The sequence below is a fragment of the Xenia sp. Carnegie-2017 genome, unplaced genomic scaffold (genome assembly GCF_021976095.1).
Source record: "Xenia sp. Carnegie-2017 unplaced genomic scaffold, XeniaSp_v1 HiC_scaffold_21, whole genome shotgun sequence".
Classification (NCBI taxonomy): Eukaryota; Metazoa; Cnidaria; class Anthozoa; order Malacalcyonacea; family Xeniidae; genus Xenia; species Xenia sp. Carnegie-2017.
The window spans coordinates 5,175,471-5,196,786 of record NW_025813484.1 but is presented as its reverse complement, the minus strand read 5'-3'; the positions used below and the strand labels follow the sequence as shown (position 1 = coordinate 5,196,786).

The 21,316-nt window shown below is 34.5% G+C and overlaps 4 protein-coding genes and 2 long non-coding RNA genes across 10 annotated transcripts in view; 2 read left to right on the top strand and 4 right to left on the bottom strand.

Moving 5' to 3' along the window:
* Positions 1-21,316, top strand: part of LOC124444168 (MMS19 nucleotide excision repair protein homolog) — an 88,648-nt gene that overhangs the window by 50,209 nt on the left and 17,123 nt on the right. Inside the window, exons 1-3 of one of the 2 annotated variants that reach the window (XM_046994747.1) lie at positions 19,249-19,987; positions 20,065-20,113; positions 21,018-21,121. The exons of the other annotated variant lie outside the window; for it this stretch is intronic. Of the exons in view, the coding sequence (XP_046850703.1) occupies positions 19,906-19,987; positions 20,065-20,113; positions 21,018-21,121 (235 nt within the window). The 5' untranslated portion in view covers positions 19,249-19,905. Of the gene's footprint in view, positions 1-19,248; positions 19,988-20,064; positions 20,114-21,017; positions 21,122-21,316 lie in introns of those variants that run through there. 2 annotated transcript variants of the gene reach the window in all.
* Positions 543-8,882, bottom strand: LOC124444170. Of its 3 annotated transcripts, XM_046994754.1 has the most exons (6): positions 8,761-8,882; positions 7,262-7,488; positions 5,838-6,875; positions 2,102-2,353; positions 1,623-1,948; positions 1,386-1,554 (listed from the first exon to the last, which is right to left on the bottom strand). In XM_046994754.1, exons 2-6 carry the CDS (start codon positions 7,383-7,385, stop codon positions 1,528-1,530), a joined length of 1,767 nt encoding a protein of 588 aa, XP_046850710.1. In that variant the 5' UTR covers positions 7,386-7,488; positions 8,761-8,882; the 3' UTR covers positions 1,386-1,527. The 3 variants fall into 3 exon arrangements, with proteins under 3 accessions (XP_046850708.1, XP_046850709.1, XP_046850710.1); XM_046994752.1 differs by having other exon boundaries at positions 543-1,948; XM_046994753.1 differs by having other exon boundaries at positions 543-1,948; positions 7,262-7,450.
* On the bottom strand, positions 10,014-11,264 carry LOC124444178. Its single transcript, XR_006947868.1, has 2 exons — positions 11,133-11,264; positions 10,014-10,545 (listed from the first exon to the last, which is right to left on the bottom strand). It is a non-coding gene; the product is annotated as an uncharacterized LOC124444178 (long non-coding RNA).
* On the top strand, positions 11,506-13,287 carry LOC124444179. Its single transcript, XR_006947869.1, has 2 exons — positions 11,506-11,726; positions 13,031-13,287. It is a non-coding gene; the product is annotated as an uncharacterized LOC124444179 (long non-coding RNA).
* LOC124444177 (THAP domain-containing protein 1 A-like) lies at positions 13,232-14,109 on the bottom strand. The gene is made up of 3 exons (XM_046994767.1): positions 13,876-14,109; positions 13,431-13,656; positions 13,232-13,309 (listed from the first exon to the last, which is right to left on the bottom strand). The coding sequence occupies exons 1-3, from the start codon at positions 13,941-13,943 to the stop codon at positions 13,262-13,264; spliced, it is 342 nt and encodes a 113-aa protein (XP_046850723.1). The 5' UTR covers positions 13,944-14,109; the 3' UTR covers positions 13,232-13,261.
* Positions 17,101-18,855, bottom strand: LOC124444175. Of its 2 annotated transcripts, XM_046994764.1 has the most exons (4): positions 18,497-18,855; positions 18,031-18,379; positions 17,790-17,952; positions 17,101-17,718 (listed from the first exon to the last, which is right to left on the bottom strand). In XM_046994764.1, the coding sequence occupies exons 2-4, from the start codon at positions 18,188-18,190 to the stop codon at positions 17,376-17,378; spliced, it is 666 nt and encodes a 221-aa protein (XP_046850720.1). In that variant the 5' UTR covers positions 18,191-18,379; positions 18,497-18,855; the 3' UTR covers positions 17,101-17,375. The 2 variants fall into 2 exon arrangements, with proteins under 2 accessions (XP_046850720.1, XP_046850721.1); XM_046994765.1 differs by lacking the exon at positions 18,031-18,379.

The following is a 21,316-nucleotide window of genomic DNA, read 5'->3' as shown; positions in this document are numbered from 1 at the left end:
GACCCTTCATGGCTTCATCACTATTCGATAATTGGAAAACGAAATTAATTGCAAAGCAAAAACGTTTTCAAACATAATCAAATGCACATTTAACTTCACAGGTGGGCTTCCGAGAGATTTGTTTCAATGACAAGAACAACTCACAAAAGATTTCTAGTTACTGTTTCGTTTAGCGCAGATGATTTTAACGCAGCGAAATACCTCTTGACGGTTTAAATTGGATGATTGTGTATTAAATAACATTTGCATTTCCAAAAATACTTGCTGACTAAAGGATGAATAAAAAAAGAAAGTCCATGTTTGACTATACTTTTGATGGTCTGGATAAGTGACAAACTGAGAAAATCTGTATCTAAACAAATCACTAGTTGGGAGGCTAAAAAGTCGCTTTATTTGCCTCAACTCCTCAAGGTAATTTTGCCTTTACAATAGAACACGTTCTACTGGCAAGGAAAGTAGTGACAGAAAAAAGCAGATCATGGTGTTTAGAGCCAAACCTGTAAGAGCACCAAAATGCACAATGGGAAAAATTACAAAAAATCTAGTAAGGTAACTATGTACTTAAACTTTTCAACATTTAATTGCTGCTTTTACATATGTTCTGAATTCCTTCTCATTCTAAAACTACTAATCCTGGGTGTTTAAGCTAAGCAGAAAGTGATATTACGCAATATAAAACCAACCATATTTTTTATAAAGTTTTTAATGCGTACATGTTTTGGTATACTTATGCTATCTTCATTGCAGAATGAATGAAATAGTCAAATACAGGTTAATTTATAATGGTATGCATGTGATACATGATACGTAAATAGACAAACGAGATCAACGCAGAAGTGCAATAGTGATGCTTCAAATAAAAAAGATTGACTTATGAAATGAATCGAACCAATGTCCCGTAGACATCGAAAACATCAATAAATGATAAAAGCCTTTTAAGAATATCATATATTTTCCAAAATCCACTACTATCCGGCTCTCTCGTCCACTCCAACCTTGTATTGGAATTTCTTTTTTCTTGATGCTTTTCTTTGGTTTCAATTTGCAAATTTGCTTTTGACAAATCATTATTGTAAAGATTTGAAATGTCAATCTGAAAAATTTTTTGGAAAGCTTCCTTGGTAAGATTTCCTTTCTTTTCATCAATCATTCCAACTAACGTATAAATGGGCTGCAATGTTAGTATATTTTTTAAAAACACTGGATCATTAGCAACAGATGTCTTCCATTCCGAGATTTTTTCTTTATCTTGCAAGTCTAAACGCCCTCCTTTCCATTTAGTGGATGTAGTTTTCAAAAATTTTTCTTTCTTGGTTCGCTGATGCTTGTCGTTCACCAGAAATTTTTTCATTACATGCACCAATACCACCGTCAACACTGTTTCCATCTTGGTTTGACAATTCCATCTTATCATCACGACTGTCAAATTCAACTGATCCCCCAACATAAGCAGACGTGACGATAAACTGACCGAATCTATTGAAAAAATCCATGAACTCCTTTATCACTTTCTCGTTCTTGATATTTTTACTTGGTAGATTTTTCACAGCAGATCTAAACACATCATCAAAACTAATTTTCGTCGAATCAAATTCCCCAACATTTATCATTGCTAATCTCACTTCTATCAACATCTTCGTATTGGTTGAAGATCCCAAGTCATTTTTCTGACGTTCCAAGCTGAGATTTACATCAAGTTCTGGAACCATCTTCAATATACTTGGTGTCATGCTCACATTTAGGCCCAAGGCTTGAAGGCGCGATTTAATGGAACTTTCATTCCTATGTCGATGTATTTCGTAAACTACAGTTTCATTTGACTTTAATATTTGTGCACATTCAGGAACTTTAAAGCCAAATTGTTTATTATCAACGAGGGATAGTTTCAAAACCCGAGATGAAACAAAGTCGTCCGTGACAAGGTTGTATCCCTGACCAATAAATTCAGCTACAATAAACAAACATCAAGTTTTTAGAAATTACGTTTATTCACCATACATACGATGAAATAAGTATTCAATAATATGCTATGAATTGGATTAGCTATAATTGTTTAGAATTAACTATTAGAACAATTTAAGATAAAGCCATTTAAAAATACCTGGAAAAAATGATTCGGCACATTTTATCCCAAATTTCTTTTCCAACATTTGAAGGCCATGTTCAGTGATATCGTCGCCATGACGACAGTTGATTTCACTAATTGTTATACTCCTCAATTTTGAATCATCCGATAATCCCATCGAATTCATAGTTACCACCAGCTCTAAAAGTTCCTTTTTCACAGACTCTTCTTGAATGTTGCTCTCAGAAATATACTGCATTGCACGCGAGACAAGTGAGTTGGTAAAACCTTTGAATAAAGATTTACTGTATGAACGACTTTCCAAAAAAGCTACCAAACATAGGTTTAAACATTTCTATTGTTTATGTACAACAAGGAGTAAGTTATTTTCTCTACACAAAAATATATTTTCATTTCATGAATAAAATTCTCAAAATAAAAATCACAGTTTCTTAAAACAATAATTCCTAACGACAACAATGTCTTGCACATTTTAATGGAACGTATTCTTGTATTATAAGAAATCTTGAGACTTGAGAATTTTTTTTAAGTTAAGTTCATACTTAGATACGTAGTACTCTACAGTAAAGCCTGTTTTCCACGAGCCACGTATCGTAACGTATCGTAGCAAAACGTAACGTATCGTAGCAAGTACAGATACGTTGAACGTTTTCCATTGTTCGGCACAACGCGTAGTACTATTTTCCCGCCAAAGTTCAAAAACAATACAAATATTATTGTTATGGGTCCTCTCAGCAAAAAAACTCGCTTGCTTTTACTTTTAAGTAGACGAATGAAGAAAGATAAATATAAAAAATCATATTGGATTCGAAAGCTTTATCAAGAAAGAAAAACTAAAGGAGAATTTTATCTTTTGGTGCAGGATTTACGTTTGTTCGATGATGAATTATTTTTCAGGTATTTTCGAATGAACGCTTCCAAATTTGAGGAATTATTACTTATGGTCGCCCCCAAAATAAAAAAAACTGCGTGTCTAGAGATTGCATTGGACCAACTGAGATGCTTTGCGTGACGATGAGATATTTAGCAACCGGAGACTGTCAAACAACCATAGCTATGAACTATCGAATGAGTCCAACAACAGTGGGAAGAATCATTTTTAAAACTTGCAGAGCACTGTGGATTGTTCTTGCAAAATTTATAAAGCCACCTACAACTGAGTCCGAATGGATTAAATTGGCTGAAGAATTTGAAATAAAATGGAATTTTCCCCACTGCCTTGGAGCGTTGGACGGAAAGCATGTTGTCATGCAGGCCCCTGCAAATTCCGGTTCAATGTTTTTTAACTACAAAAAAAATCATTCAATTGTGTTGATGGCCATTTGCAACGCCAACTACGAATTCACTCTGGTCGACATAGGTGACGCTGGAAGAAATAGCGATGGTGGTATATTTTCTTACAGCAAAATTGGAGAAGCTGTGAAAAACAACAGTTTGAATTTTCCATGTGAAAAATCATTGCCTGGTTTCCAGGAAGAATGCCCTTATGTTATGGTAGCAGATGAGGCTTTTCAACTGCAACATCACATAATGAAATCCTACCCAAGAGAAGTTCTAGGTATTGCAGAAAGAGTGTTCAATTACAGGTTGTCACGAGCAAGACGGACAATAGAAAATGCCTTTGGGATCCTAGCTGCACGCTTCAGGATTTTTCGACGTGCAATACATGCTAGAGTTGAAATGGTTGTCAGGATAACCCAAGCTGCAGTGGTCCTTCATAATTATCTCATGAGGGAAGGTGCATGCTCTCATGGAGAGAGTTATTTTCGCATGGAACTAATTGACAAAAATACAAAACATGGCACACAACCAGGGCGGTGGAGAGAAATAACGCAAGGCGACAAAGGCTTGCAATCAATTAATAGAGATGGATCAAACAACTACTCTCGTAATGCCAAAAAAAGTTAGAGAAGCTTTCAAAAAGTATTTTATGTCAAACGAGGGGCAAGTTATATGGCAGTGGGAATCTGTTCATGCCACTGAAAATTGTTTTGACAAAAATAACTAATAAGGCAGACTTATTATTAAACATGTTCGAACAAATCAATATATTATAAGACACAAACAAAAACTTAAAATAACTTGTTACAACAAACTTTAAATAAAAAAGCAAATTGAATGTTCTGTAATACATTTGTCAGTGATGCTAATGAATTTCATTCATCTTCTTCTAACTCAAATAGAACCTGTAGCACTTTTATCTTAGCCATTTGTTTAGTTTTTCCCTTCATCCCTTTGAAACTAGACACTAAGCTTAAGCAAAATAGTGTATCCTCATCTTGTTGATTGTTTGTCTCACAACTACCAGTTTTACTAACATTGGATAAATCATTAGCAAGACTGATGGCTAAGAGGTCATCAATTTGGTCTGATCTTCGCTTGCGTGCTTTCTGACTGGTTTTGGGTTCAAAAACCTGGTCACTTGATTGATTATCCAATGACAAACTACTTGATTGAGAAACCTTCACAGGATCAATGATTTCATATTCAACATTGCTTTCAGTTTTCCGCCCACTTACTACATCCCTTAAGAATGATAGCTCCACAAAATAATCACAGGTGGGCAATTTTTTTGTAGAGCCACTTCCAGAACAAGTTAATTGCTCTCTTTTGCGAATGCATCGACGATAGTTATCTTTCAGTCTGTCAAATTCTTTGTTCAATGCACTTTCTACATTGAAAGTAAAATATTCATAAATAAACTGCTCACAAATTTTACTGTTTCAAATTTAATGTTATACTATAACCTATACACATGTAGATTGTAGAGTACCAATGTTTGTAAATTTTACAGCCAAATAGAATTTTGAATACAATATTAACTAGTTAATTAACAAATATAATATCAATAGTTGTTGTAAACAATATGATTGCTGTTTAAAGTAGTAGCAAGAACATTAATGCACAGGCAGTCAAATAGAACTGCTCAATTTTTATCAAGGTTATGCAAAGCTGTATTTAAAACAAAAGGAGGATCCACTATTTATTAGATGTACGATTCTTTTTTATTGAGTGACTATATGATTATATGTAATGTTTTGGCACTTCTTCCAAATGTTAACCTATTAATATATTACATGTAGGTGAGCAGTTATTTTAATTGCCAGTATAGTTTATAATATTTACTTCAACAAAAGAACTACTGAATATAATAAGAACTGTGCGACAAGAAAAGTTCATTATCGGGTTTATTGCCTTATGGCATTATCATGTATAAGCTCGTTCGTGAATAACTTACCAGGTGCATTCAATGCTGTAGAAATCCTACGCCAGGCTTCAGTTTTTTTTGGTCTTTCTTTGTGACTTTTTAAAGAAACATTCCATATGCAAGGATATTTACGTATTTCCTCAATTAAATTTGACAGAAACGAAGCATCTTGCAAATTGATATCTGATTTATTTAATGAATCCTCTGTCCCTTCTTGAAATAACTCGATGCACGGCTCCTCGAGCGACGCCATTTTGAAAGCATGAATTTTGTTTTGTCGTGAAATGAACGACTATGATTGGTTGAATATATCCGTATTACAGATTCGTACGAAAAAAGTTGACAATACGCGAACTTGTTTTTTAATACGCGTATTAAAATTGTGATACGCCTATTAGCCATCAAATACACTAGCACGCATGCGCCGTGTTACGTTTTGCTACGATACGTTACGATACGTGGCTTGTGGAAAACAGGCTTAAAATATCGCTCTCCCAGAAAAACGTATTATCGCAAGTGTGAAAGAATTTTTGCAAAGCCTACCTCCTCTTGCAGCTTCGCTAAAATCTTTTACAAGTTTCGACTCCACATCTGATAATGGCTCTTCACCAGCAATTTTGGCTTTAACTTCATAACCATTCGTTGGTCGATCCTTTTTCTTTCGTGTAAATGCAGCATTCAACAACATGTGGCCAAATTTATCTGCTTTATCTCTCCTTTCCTTTAGTAGGCCAAGGCAAGCATTGTATAAATTCAGAGGTTGTCTTTCACCATTGGGAAGAATTGTGAAATCTCCATCCTTTTCAAGTCCATAATCATCAGGATCATTTTCTATCAATACTACTGGCGCCCTCACTCCCAAAATTTTAAAAACAAGATCTGACACAAAATTTATCTTTTCTTGCATCGTCTCGTGCCACTTTCTCACGTTCTTGTAACCAACAGAACAAGCATGTGTTAAAATCACGACGAGATTGGGATGACTGATGTCAACAACATCCAACATCTTGACACCTCTCAAGGATTTTGAAAGTGTGCTATTGACTCCCATTCTATTATTATTGGCTTTGTCAACTATGAACACAAGATTTGGATAAAACTTTGTTTTTGAAGGAAATTTGGGATGTGTTTCAAAGTATTTTTTCACAGATACAAAATTGCATACATCTTGTTCAACGCCATCGTTGAAGCCAGGTGTATCAATAACACTCAAAACTAAATCACTCACTTCATACTTCGGTTCGTCAAAAGTAATGATATACTCGGATGTTTTTTTCGTAGATGATACATAACTATTTGTCTCAGCAACTGGGATTCCATCTCCGGTGTCCAGTAAATGATTTATTGTAGATGATTTACCACATCCTGTACTTCCAACAAGCAATATCATAGCAAATTGAAAAGGGCGTTGAATTTCCACACTTGAAATTAGGAAATAAAGAAGTAACGCCCTGGGGTTTTGTTCTAAATTTTCATCATCCATTTCGATAACCTCATATAATTCTGCCATAAATTCATCTTTAGATGATGGTAAAGGCTTTAACTGAGAAGAATCGTTACTGTCCATATCTTTATCAAAATCTAACAAAAACACCATTCGCTTAAATATCTGTGTTGAGCATTGTTGTTATGAAATGCGTATTCAATGTATTTACAAAATAAACTTTCCAAGAAGATTGTGTAAATTCTACCTAAGCAAAATAGTATTTACATTTTATAAATGGCTTTTTTGACCACTGTAATTATCATTTAACTTCAATTGACCAAACTTGGTGACGGGCTACGCCATAGCAAGTTGCACATTTCAATTTTTGAACTTTTGTATTACTAAAAATTTTGAAACTTTAAAATATTTTCTTAAATTAAAAATTTTTTACTTGTGTCGTACTTTGAAAGAAAAATCTTATGCCGAAAAATTGTCAAATATAACATTTGCAAAAGAGCGAAATAATATTTAGCAAGCCTACCTTGAATAAAATCATGGCGTTGGATTTGCGTACTTGACATCATGAGATTATCAGGTAATGCTCTTTGAGTTTGTTCTGAGTTTTCATCACTGAGAGCCTCCCCATATTTCCGCTTAGAACTCATAATCAAATGATGGTAAAGATTTTAACTTGAAAGAAACAGCACTGCTAATGTTTCTTTATCAAAACCTAACAGAAAGGTTATAGGTTGTTGTTGCTTTGCGTACCTATAGCGTATGTATTAAATAAAAATTCCAATAAGATTGTGTGAAGTTTTATACAAGCATAGGAGTCAGGATTGTGAAAGTAAGGTGTACTATAAATATTTTAGGCCCTTTTTAATTCAAGAAGACCTTTTCACAATGCCAATATTTCATATATTCTACTAAGCGTACAGGCAGGGGGGGCACAGTCTCCATAAGCTTAGCCTAACTATGCTATGGTTTTATCTCTTTCAAGTTTGCGATAGTAAAGTGGTCCATATTCTATGGTAGGAAAACTTGATACCATATGGCCTATTACTTGGGCAACAGATCTTATGTCAATTACCTCAGAAGCCAGCAATGTTGTAGTAAGGGACATAAGTTTGCCTTTTTTCTCAGTTGTAAGTCGTACTGTCATTGTTTGTGAATTGATTAGAAAACCAAGAAAAACTATTTATTGGGTTGGAATAAATACCAACTTACTAGGGTGGATGACAAAATCAAGTTTCTCTAATAATATTAATGTTTCAACGACATTATCAATACAGCGGTCATATGTGCGACCCATTAGAAATAAGCCATCAATATAAACTAAAACAATGTGCCCTTTCATCCGTAGCGAAGTTAGTACGGGTTTGAAAAGTTAAGTGAACTTTCTTAGGGCAAGAAAAGAGTCCATTGGGGAAAGCAGTAAATTTGTATAGATTACATCTGCAAGTTTGGAATTAATCCAAATTTCGCGAGAGACGCTGTAATAGGAGGCCCAGTTTGCTATTTAGAAGACAAAACTTGAGCTATATTTTCGAGAAGATTGTCATTGTCAACCTCATCATGTATCTCCTGAAATTCTGCCTCCCAAATATACTCAACGTGTCAGAAATCTCATCAGGTTGTTCGTCAGATTTGTTAAATTTATGATTAACATTTAAAGCATTTTGCTCTATTATTAACGGGTCATTGCTCTCAAGACTGTGCCCAGACTTTAGGGCGTACTTTGCTCTCTTTGGAGCTGGTTGCGCGCCATTTTCGGTTTCATCTAAGTATGCCGTGTTGCTATCATGAGACCGTATCTCGACGGTCCTGCGTTCCTCAAATATACCCTTTAAATAGTCATTGGTTTGTGACATACTTGCCTGTATTGCTGTGAGCACTGAAAGAAAATTTGCTTCACTGTTTGTAAAAGAACAGGAGGCCGCGTGCTCAGAAGCCGGTGATTCTGGTCTATCTTGAGACATAATATACGCTACAAAAAAGTCGCAAACAAACAAAATATGGCTAAATTTATTATTGACTTACCTCTTAGAAGTGAAATGTCCTTCTGAAGTTTCTCAGCAAGAAATTTGCGCCTTGATGAGTAGGATTAAAGAAAAAATTTTCTCAAAGTCGTTCTTTCCTTTCCTCACGACAAGACGTATACAAGTAGCATAGAATAGAGAATAATAGAAGGGCAACTCGCGTCGGTAACCTTTGATGTAAGCGTGGCGCGCAGTTTGTTTCGCGCATACCGGAAATGTGACGGCCGCCATTACTCTGGCCAGTAAAGTGTACAACATTAACTATGAAAATATATGGAGTGGAAGCCGTAAAGTGGGTTAAAATGTAGATTTTTTGAGCTGTTGGCTGTTTTTGGCATCTTTTTGAAAGAAATTGAAATAAAAAGGCAAGTATTTTGTATATATCATTTAACAAATGCATTTATTTAATATATTTATAGCGAAATTCAGTCGGAAAGCTTGAACAGGTTCTGAGGTTCACAAGTCCTGAGAACTTAAATGAACTTGGATGTATTACATGTTAAATATAGTATTGTGATATAAAATGCTTTTGTTTTCAATTTAGTTTTATAAAGGACAAAAAATTATATGCGCAAAGCCCTCAAAGGTGTGTGACTTTAATGTACTTTCTGTCTTTCTTTTTAGTTGTTGCGAATATGCGGTTCGCAAATTTTATGGCGTAATAAATACGCATTCTTACAAAAAGTTTCTGCAAGAACTCAAATAGGAATTCCGTACAGCAATCAAATTCCTTTGGTATGGACTTGACGGTGTCTAATATACTTTGACCAACACCATCGCTCTTTGTGTAGACAGAAAACGTCTTAATAAATGTGTCTTCAAGTTTAATGATGTATTCCAGATAAGGAGAAGATGGTGATTGTAGTCCTCCTAAATCAGATTTCTTTTCATCGAATGCTTTAAAGTGGCAGAATAACTTTCTGCTATCATCCAGTTCTGTAGATGAAAGAGCATTGGTGCATTTCAGACAAGAGTGGAGTTTGAAACTCTTCATTAGAAGAAAACCAGACACATATGCAATGGCATTTTCCCTCATTATGTTGGTAGCAACATTTGGCTCCTTGTAATTCGAAAACAGTTAAAAATAGCTTTGGAAAAAGTACAACTTTATAATCTCGAATCAAAAAGTTGCAGTAGAGACGCACACGTGAGAAAGATCCACAGCAAACCCAATATACAATGCTTTGGGCGATTTGAGAATTGAATAACATTGGAAACTTATTTTGATAAAGACATTTCTGAGTGAAAAATATGTACAAAATAACAGCAATATAATAAATATTATATTTTCTTAATGGTTACAAGGCTAAAAACATGTCTTTGTCATTAAAGATTTACATGGTGCACAAAAATCTTTAACACAAAACAATTTAAATTTAGAATGTGTGCATTTCATGCAATAGAATGTACAGAATAAAATACAGCAATTCAGTACACATATTTACATTTAAAAAATTTAATGACAACTTTATTCAGAGATGGATATAAGAGAGGGGTGTGCAGCCCTCCTAGCTTAAGCTAGATGGGGGTGCAGAAGAAATGCTAATTTCTCTATAAATATTGGCATACTAAACAATTAAGCTGAAGAAATTGTGATCAATGTTTAATAAAGCACCCTTACAAAAACCACCAAATCATAATAAAAACGTAATAGAATTTAACAAACAAAGTTTAACATGCTACTGCAACAAGTAGCCACTAAAATCTAATCCAACATACTAAAACTACATAACACAAGACACTTGCAACATAATCCTCACTTGAGAACTGAATGCCAAAATAACAACTAGAAAAAAATATCAGAAAATAAATCATAACTATTTGTAATAAATTTAATAGAGCACAAATCACAACAAGGCAAAATTTATAAATAAGGCAAACAGAGTGTATACCTCACTAAAACTACATTTGGTATTAAAAATGCCCAACTATTAACATATTAACATTTCACTCATGCTTAAAATGATAAACAAACCCTCCATGGTTTGAAACTGAATGTTGCAAATTATTATCAGTTATAATTCACACACAAGCATCATGAATCATTATTGGATTACTTGGTTAGCTGGTTGATTAACTTGATTTATAGTTCAGCAAGTTGGCAAGTTGCAACCTGAAATATTACAGCGTTGGTACAAGTAAAACTCTGACAAGTTTGTGTTTTAAATAATATATTTATAATAACATCTCAAAAGTTTGAAATTTATAATTCAGAAAGGACGAAAACGCAAGAGATTTTACTTCTGGACTTCTATTCACCTAACATACTGACAACTCTATAGCAGTAACATAAACACCCTACATTGAAACATGTAATTTTTACCAATAAAAAACCTTTACGGACTTGCTAGCAATTAAATAATGGTCTCTCACCTTATTTCTTTCACGTTTTGTCACAAAATTCCATGATCTTCCAAAACAGTTTGCGTTTTAGGCGATTATTATCCCGAAATCGCACTTTTCCAATATTATTTTATAGTACGCCAGCGTCAAGTTACTGCCCAGAGTAATGGCGGACCTAACGCATGCGCACTGAAAATATGCCACGCGTTTCACCCATTGAGTTCTATAATAACTGGAGCGGCTATCTCAAGCGCGGCCTTAGATATCTGGTGACGCCAAAAAAATGGCGGATTTCGTCCGTTGCCGCTGAGATTTACCGAAATTGACCGCTTTTCCGAAAATTTCACAATTTCCCACTCCCTCCTGATGAAAGAGTGAGGAAAATGTATATGTGTATTTGGGATTCGGCAAGCAATTTTTTGATGAAAATCACGATAAAAACCTACAATTCGTAACAGCGAGTCAACCTAGCTTTCCAGTTATCGGCTCCTACGAGGAAAGATATTAACTATAAACTATGTACGAAAGAACTCTTTGTTGGCTGCGTTTGAACGTTTTTAAACGTCGTGTCTAATGTACATGTGGACGATGTGGACGATGTGGACGATGTGGTCTCTTTTCAAGGTAAGGAGAAAGTCTTAAAGCCATGTCCAGCCGACAATTTAAAAAAAGATAGTAAAAAACAAATTCTGAAGAAACGAGATATCTCGAGATGAAAAAAATGTGAATGAAAACAAAACGCGAAGTGAACTGTAAAATTTCGATTTATTTCAAAGTCATCCTCAGACAGAATGATAATCCAAACCATGCATACACATATATATTTACAATGAATGAATTAAGTAACGAAAGTCAAGCAATAGAAATTAAATAGTTTGATATTTACGAAAGCGGAGTTGGAAGAGCTGTCATATTTTAAAAGGATGAATTGAAACAAGAGACCAGACTGGTGGAATGAGTGTATTGTAATTTAAGAGAAGAGTTGTAATTCTTTGCTAGCCTTAAGTCCCGTGTTAAGAAACCATTTCTTAATATATGTATGCATGGTTTGATTATCATTCTGTCTGTGGATGACTTTGAAATAAATCGAAATTTTACAGTTCATGTCTTGTTTTGATTCACATTTCATCTCTTCTTCAGAATTTGTTCTTTACTTAACTCTTAAAGAGTACTCTATAGTCATATTTATGTCATGTGGTAATGTATATAGTGAAATCAGACTAAGTTACACAACATATTTTGCAATAAGAATTTTCTTTTAATGAAGTTTTGAGAAAAACAATAAATAATCTTTTGTATTTCTGCTAAAGATGACTAAATGTCAAAAAAATATTTAAAATTTATTTCCTTGTTAGGTTTATTGTACAGTTGCTGCAATTGTTCAGCACGCTTTTTGACTGGTGGGTTTCCTCCCTACACTGCTTGGCAACATGGCCCAATCTTTTGCATATGTAGCAACGTCTTCCTGTTAAATATTCATAAGGAAGTTGTAGTTCATGACACTTTTTATTTGTTTGTGTCATTAGCTTATTTCTGTTAACAATAATGCATGCAACTTGAAGTTTTCAACCATCTAATCAGCTGATGTTTTATCACTAGGTCAATCAAACTTAATTCTTCTCATAATGATTAAACTCTACAAAAAAAGTATATAATTGTCAATTACAATGGTCATGAAAGAAATGTTATTTCATTTTTGTCATTACTTTTCTTGCATTCATTCATTTTGTGGCCTTTGTGGCCACAATTATAACATCTTCCTTCATTAAAAAGCAATGGCAATTATCAGCCAGGCATCAAAGGCAATTAGTACATGTATACACTATACCACACCTTTAAATGAACTTTTTGCTTCGACATTGCTTTCTAAATAAACAAATCGTTTGTTAGGTGCTGTTTGATTTGTTATGTGTATGATTAAATTTCAGGTTAAAAGACTCTTGGTGAAAAGACAAAAGTATCATGAGAGAGCTGATGGGCATATATCATATATGAATGAGAACAGTATTGTATACAAAGCACTGTTTACCTTCTTTATTTTTTTGGTTTTCAGAATTGGAGCCACCTCAAATAGTAGTAGATTTTTAGCACATTTTGATGCATTGTTGTATTGTGTAATAAAGCAAAAAACAATCATTAAACAGTATAACCATTTTTGGCTAAATACACACTTGCATTTTCGTTATATTCCTCTTCAGTTTCCTGACCTGTTTTGAATGCAATTGAACTATTTGAGTGATTTTCAGTTTTCAAAACAAAAACAAATTTTTTACTCCTGGGAGACTTAAGACAATATGAGTGATCATGAATAGAAAAATGACCACTCACCTTTTCAGTGCTCTCCGTGCATTCAACATCCTGCACCTGTTGAAATAATGTGGGCACGGCACTATCTTCTAGACACACTTTGTTACCTGTTGTTCTCTTCATGCTATCGGAAAAATGATCTGAGCAAACTCTGCTCCACTTAGTTAGAACTGTGAGAGGCGACCATTTCTTTATACTATTTACCCATTCCGAAAAAAGTGCAGGGTTTTTTTCTTCGTCAGGAAAACTATTTGAAATAGATTAGTAAATTTATTGCTTCATGCGTTGATTCAACAAATAAATAAAAAAAATTGTTGAATTTTGTAAAAAAACACACATGAAAACATCAGTGTATGCAGTATTTAAGAGAATTTTTTTTCATAAGGCCTAACAGATTTTGGGGCTTTCAATTGTATAAATGCCGATTCAATCTTTAAGGAACAAACAATATAAGCGAATAACTCACCTGTGAAAAGCGATGTCCTTCGTGTTGTCAACATTACGACATTCTACGATTGAACATCGATTAGGCATTTTTGAAAAAAATATTGTTTTGGCCTTGAAAAATATTGTTTATTTATCATACAGCTCGCAATTGAATTTGAAATTTTCAACTGAAGGCGGGAAAATCAATAACATCAATCCGGGGGAGGTCGAGAATATTATTTTTCTGCAAAGCGATCATTTCAGCGGAAATACGTCCGTTGGCCGCCATTTTATTGGCGACCTCGCCCCAGTAAAGATAGCCGCTCCAGTTATTATAGAACTCAATGGTTTCACCCAGAGCCCTCTATAGTATAAGAGTTGGGACATCTATTGTTATCCGTTTAGCTTACGTTGATTGGGCAATATTGATCACCTGATCAATTTCCGCCATTTCCCTAGATCTGAAATTTTAGGATTGTGAAAAAAATGAAAGAAATGCTTTACGTCGAACTTACGAAATTTGAATGCGTATGGTGATTGTGCTGAACTGCTTTTGATATAAGGTTGAATTAACTTAACTCAAGTAGAGAAACATTTTGGGCCAAATAACATTGCAAAGTTCGTGCTGATGCAGTTTCAATAGTTTTCTTACTCCAAAGCTTGTTTTTAATCGAAGATGATTTCTCATTATGTTCTGAAATTGCTCAATCTACAAACCTCTCAATTCTCAGCCACTTCCACACTAAAACAACTACACCAAATCACAGAAACTCTTATGATTTTCCATGTTGTATTTTGTATTTTAGTTCATCATTTAAAATGAAGTAATTATAATTAGGATATTCACTGAAACAGCTGAGTACAATATATTTTGGTATTGAATTGTACAAATGTACCTACTTCTGTAGCTCAAAGTAGAACATTACTTCTCTTCTAGACTTGTTGATGATATTTTAATTGTAGGTTTTGGTTTATAAGATCACAGAGGCATATCTCCATAATTTCAGCTATTTGGGCTTTTTAATGTATATTACAACTGTTGCTGCCTTTCTCATATATATTAAAATATTGCTGGCTTTCTGATATATATTTAGGTGCTGCTAGCTTTTTGATATATATATTTCACTGGCAATACAAGGCATAGAATTTGAACAAACGGGGCTGAGCTCCCTCCAACACACCCCTGTTTGATCATTAAACACATATAGAAGTTTTGTCATTCCTCAACCAATAAATTTAACTCTTTGCTAAATTAAAGATTGGATCAGACTCATATGCTGTATAAAAGACTACAAACAGTACCATTTATAGCAAACAGACTGTTCTTCAACAACAGAAATGTTTCATGTTATAGAAATAATGTATTCATTTTAAAGTAATGCTTCACCAAAATTTTCAGCAGAATCCATAACAAACTTTATTAGAAATAAACTTTAATTCTTTATAAAGTGATAAAGGCGAAATAACTTCATATAAAGGAATAAAACATTTAAGGCCAAATGCATCTTGGTCAAATCATTGCATATTTCAATAACTAAAAAGTAAATAAGTCTGTCATCTTTCAGAATAAAAAATATCATGCTTGGATTAAATTGGGGGGCATAAACCACTCACTCGCATTAAATTGTTACAAATCTTGAACACAAATCTCTCCGGACCAAATCTGCATGATTACTATGATTCGAAGTTTCGAACAAAGTCTTGTCCAAGTATTTGATAACACTGATGCCAGGATAACATTGCCGCTTGCCACCAAGCTTAAAGATCTTGAAAACTTGTTACAGAGTCGGAACATAAGCCGAGAAAACACGTTCACGTACGAAAAATACTTCTTACAATGGGTCACGATCAATTTGAAGCACGAACTAGTAAACCGCAAACGAAGCTCAAACCAATGAAATTAAATCAGGTCTGCCGCAAATCGTTAAAAAACGCAAAGAGCTTGCTATGATTCCTAATATATTTGATACTACCATGGAATAAGCTTAAATTGCTTTCTTCTTTTGCATATAAACCCAATTTCCAATAGTATTATTATAGTTTCACTTTGCAAGTAGGAACCAAAATGGCGGCTCCGCGCTCGCCCCAGACCGTTTGTCCCAACTCTTATACTATAGAGGGCTCTGGTTTCACCCATTGAGTTCTATAATAACCATTGAGTTATTATAGAACTCAATGGTTTCACCTGCGAGTTGCCCTTCTATTATTCTCTATTCTATGCAAGTAGCTAACTTGCGCAATTGTGTGCTCTCTCTTGCAACTTGACACGACCTAGCCTGATGACGTATAGAATTATGTTTGTAAATGTAGATCGTCCAGGTTGGTATAGTCCTGAGAAGAACTGTTTTTGTTGTTGTTGACTGACGTTTCGACAACCTTAGCGGTAGTCATCTTCAGAGTCAAATGAGGAGTAAAGCCTGGGCCACACTATCGTCTATATTGACGAAAACGAAAACGAAACGAAAATTCGTGCACGAAATTTCCAAAGAAATTGCCAAAGGGTAAGTGCTTGACGTGTGGAATGTTAATTTAGTTAATTTGGTAAACCAGTGGCCCTCCTAAAATCTAACTAATTACAATCAAACTATGCTATATAAAATAAAATATGACACGGGTATAAAATTTGTGTACACAATAGTTTTGAAAGGTGGAATGTTCCAAATTGTATTGGAAGCATCGATGGGAAGCATGTATCTATCCAGAAGCCAAAACACAAACAAAACAAACAAACAAACAACATTTATATACCAGCCAGTATTAATCCCCGCTAGGGGGGTTGACCGGTCCATGAATTTTTCCACGCCAAACGTCTCTATCTCTCGCCATATCTCTCGTTATACCCATCGCCTTCATATCACTGTTCACAGCATCCATCCATCTCTTTCTCGGTCTACCTCGTTTGCGGACTCCATCAACATTCATATGCAACGTTCTACGAATTTCAGCACTTTCTTCCCTCCTTTCCACATGCCCAAACCACCTCAAACGCTGGCGCCTTACCCAATTCTCGATACACTCAACACCAACTCTTTCTCTAATCTCTTCACTTCGAATCCTATCCATCAACGTTACACCACACATCATCCTAAGCATTCTCCTTTCCGTCGACGCCAATCTTCTCAGCCAAAACACAGTGGATCAGAATTTCACAACTATAAGCAAAGGGAAAGCATAGTTCTCTTAGCTGTTTGTGATGCAAACTACAAATTCACCTTGGTAGATATTGGTTAAGCTGGTAGTCAAAGTGATGATGGCACATTTGAAGTATCAGAATTTGGAAAAGCTTTTTTATTAGGTATGTCATTCCAAGTATTGTGCTTTTATGTTATGTTTCTTTAAATAATAAGAAGAGAGAAACTTCAAATAATATCATTTTGCTAACTTAAGATTTGTCTTATTAAATCAAGATGAATGGTTCTAGTAAAATTGGAAATTCATTCCAATTTATTGGCACCCCAATCTTGCACTGGCAAGCTTGCGTAAAATATTAACATGTTTTCATCTTTTCTTGGACAGATAAATCTTCCAGCACTGGTCCGTCTACCTCATGAAACTGGGAACCCCATGCCATTTGTCCTCATGATTCAACTGCTGGTCAATGGACTTAAGCATCTCATCATAATCCATGGAGTTTTTCCACTTGCATGCTTTCTTGGTTTTTTGTGCAAGTGTTGGAGCTGTTGAAGTTGGTGTTGTTATTGATGGTGATGGTGAAGGTATGGGTGAGGGTAAACTGGGTGAGTTTACAAGAGATGATGATGTAGATGGTTCGTTTGATGACTGAGCTGATGTAATCGCAGGAAAGGTTGTTGGAGTATTTAATACATCCAATTTATTGACTGGAGAAGGCGCATTTGTTCGTTTATGTAGATTAGATGACGTGCTGTAGTTAAAAAATTAAATGAACTTCCTGTATAATTAAAAAATTGAAATGATATTAAACAAAGAGCAAACCTTCTTTTTCTGTTAAAATACAAATACCAATCAAAGTGTCGCCACCATTTCCAATTCGGCTCGTCAGTGGCAGCAGCACCACTAGCTCTTCTAAGATCGTACTGTCTATTGTACTCCATGAATGAATCACGCAGATTAGCCCACTTTTTCATAATAGTATCAACTGTAAAATGTTTAAAAAGTAATGGAAATGCATCATTTGATATAAAAAGTGTGTCGGCGGACTATCAATAATACTCACTATCCCACGCCAAGTCCGTAATTTTATTAAATTCATCTAAAACATCTTGACAGTGATTTCTTTTCTTGTTCCTCGAGTCCTTATAATCCGGGTGACTTTTATCATACAAAATTGGTTTTTCTCGCATCAGATTTATCAAAACCTCTTGCCACTCCGCCATGTTTGAGTACAAAGTCTAAAGCCTGGGCCACACTATCGTCTATATTGACGAAAACGAAAACGAAACGAAAATTCGTGCACGAAATGCATGCCAGACACGACGAAAAATTTCAAGCATGTTTGCAAAGCCAAAACATTATTGGCCAATAAGCAAGCGGCATTTTTGACGGATTAGAAACAATGGCGATCTCTAAAAGAAAAAGATTACCTCTTCTTAAGAAAAAGTTACTGCTAAAATGATTAAAAAGTAATGGAAATGAATGATTTGATATAAAAAGTTTGTCGGCGGACTATCAATAATACTCACTATCCCACGCCAAGTCCGTAATTTTATTAAATTCATCTAAAACATCTTGCCAGTGATTTCTTTTCTTGTTCCTCGAGTCCTTATAATCCGGGTGACTTTTATCATACAAAATTGGTTTTTCTCGCATCAGATTTATCAAAACCTCTTGCCACTCCGCCATGTTTGAGAACAAAGTCTGATATTATCAAGATATTTTTAGCCAATAGTATGCGTTTTCGTTGACGAAAAAGGTCAAAAGTTCAACCCTTCTAATATTGAACGAAAACGAAATTTTCGTCGAGTTTTCGTTCAAAATTTTCGTTGCGGAAGTTTTCGTTCTAATTTTCGTCGATATGGACGATAGTGTGGCCTAGGCTTAATATTATCAAGGTATTATTAGCCAATAGTATGCGTTTTCGTCAACGAAAAAGGTCAAAAATTCAACTCTTCTAATATGCACGAAAACGAAATTTTCGTCGAGTTTTCGTTCAAAGTTTTCGTTGCGGCAGTTTTCGTTCTAATTTTCGTCAATATGGACGATGGTGTGGCCTAGGCTTTAGCTGTGATGTATTTTTTTGTAATGTGTGGGTGTCAATTGTGTATTGTCATTGTGAATTAGTGTGAAGTGTAATGTTTTTAGTTGATCGTTTGTTTGTATTGTGAATAAGTCGTTTGTAAGGTGCCGGTAATTGCTGTGATCCGTTCAGGGGGGTTTGTTCCAAGTTGGTATACCAACTTTCTAATGTAAGCCGTTGTTTATAGTCAGTACTGTAAGTAATGCATTTTGCCGAATTACGTAGTAGAATTATGTTGTTACGACTTGCATTTTATTTCTTGACCGAGATTTATTTCTCGACCGGGATTTTTTCTCGACCGAGATTTTTTTCTCGACCGGGAATTTTTTCTCACAATATATTCGCTTTACTGAACTACCATCTGCAAATACTCAATGATAAACACGTGTTTCTCAAGTTTGGTTTGCTTTCTGAAAGGAGATTTTTTTCTCGACCACCTTTTTTCCGAAATGGCTTGCCATAAAATTCGTAAAAATAAAGTCACAAGAAAGAAAATTTTAAAGTCACAAGGAATTGCTCTCACTCCGTCCGGCAAATCGCTGTTATAAAGAAATACTCAAGATATTTTTATGGGCGTTTACATATGAGGTATAAATACGGTACTTAAATTTACTTTACTTTACTCAAATTTAAGATATTAAAAAATATCCGATGCTTTCAACACAAAAAAATTCGCAATCGGGTTTGTCTCAACAATGAACCACTTGTGTAATCGATATGACAACATAAATGTTGAGATTACATGTCAAATATCATCTCTCTCCCCCCCCCACCCCTCAAGAAGTGCTTTTTGACCGTCCCTGTCCACTGTCCAGTCCGTTCACTGGATCAGTTTATTAGAATTTAGAAAAGATCATGGCCGACGAGCTAATCGAACATTATATGAAAGAAGAATTGGAGGAAGAACGCGGTGCAGTCCTCAATAAGTTTAACAAAGGTTAAAGTTTTCTTAAGTGCAAGTTTCTATCAGAGTTGAATATGCAATCGTTGAAACATCTCATTTTCCAATTCTAGCTGTTCTCTCAAAAGAGGTTAATTTATTGCAGATCGTGGAAAAGTTAGGGTAATTTATGCGTTTGTTTGAATGTTTATTAAATTGATTTTATCAGTTAGAATTTAATTTGTTATCTCTGATTCAAAGATTAGTCTAACTCTTACAGTTAGCAAGGCTGACATGATAGTGTCAGGGGTCATAATGTATGTGACTTTGCACCTTTCACTTAAGTAATAGCAATTTTGTTACGTTCCCAGAAATGTATCACTTGTGTATCACTATGTATCACTGGTGATATACCAGAACATAACTAAATGGCCCATTTTGTATAAGTTTATCTTCTCACAATTTTGTTGATTTAGTGACTTGCACTTGATACATGTGATGTGATAGATTTGCATGATTATTTGATCATTTATCTGGAAGCATGATATTATTAACCATGAACTAAGTTTGTTTACATTGGTCACCATCAAATTGAAAGACATTTATTATTGTTGATAATTGTAGTTGGAAAATAAATATCATATGAATTCTTGCTTTGTATGAAAATGAATGTAATCATATGATTTATTGAGGCATTTTTTTCATAAAGGTCAATTGCTATACAGAATAAATTGATTTCCTTTTATAGCAAACAATAACTTCACAGTTATTAATGTTTTCAAAGGGTTGAATAGAGAAATTATTCTACATTTCATTTTAATATGTGATTCAACTACCCAAACTATCAGGAACAAAACAATCTTGTCAGTTGGTGATTGAACTCTCATTTTTTCCTCTAACAAATGTAAAATTAAATGTAAGGTGCTGTGTTTTAATGCTGCACGATTTACTTTTCGATTTTTTCCAACATCATTTATATCATATATGTTTCTATCATTTATTTGTGTAAGACAATTGCTCAACTTTCTTTTGGATGTATTGTGGCTGTAGTAAAATGTGAGATGTTTGAATTGTTGTTCAATTTTAGACCCTATCTTACCAATCAAGAAACAGATAAAAGATGCAAGGGAACACAACTGCTGTCCTTGTTGCTTTGTCGACTTGTAACCAAGGAACTCCTCGACAAAGAAGGTATGCTTATGATAATTTAGTGACTAAGCACACTTTACTCTTATACAAATTTTTGCCATTTTGAACATTCATATTTACAAGGTCACAGACTATTGTAGGATTTTTGTCCACACAAACAATCTGGTGGCTGAAACAGTGTTTCAAATATTCATAAGCTACATACATGAATAATTGATAAACTTGAGTTTCTGAATG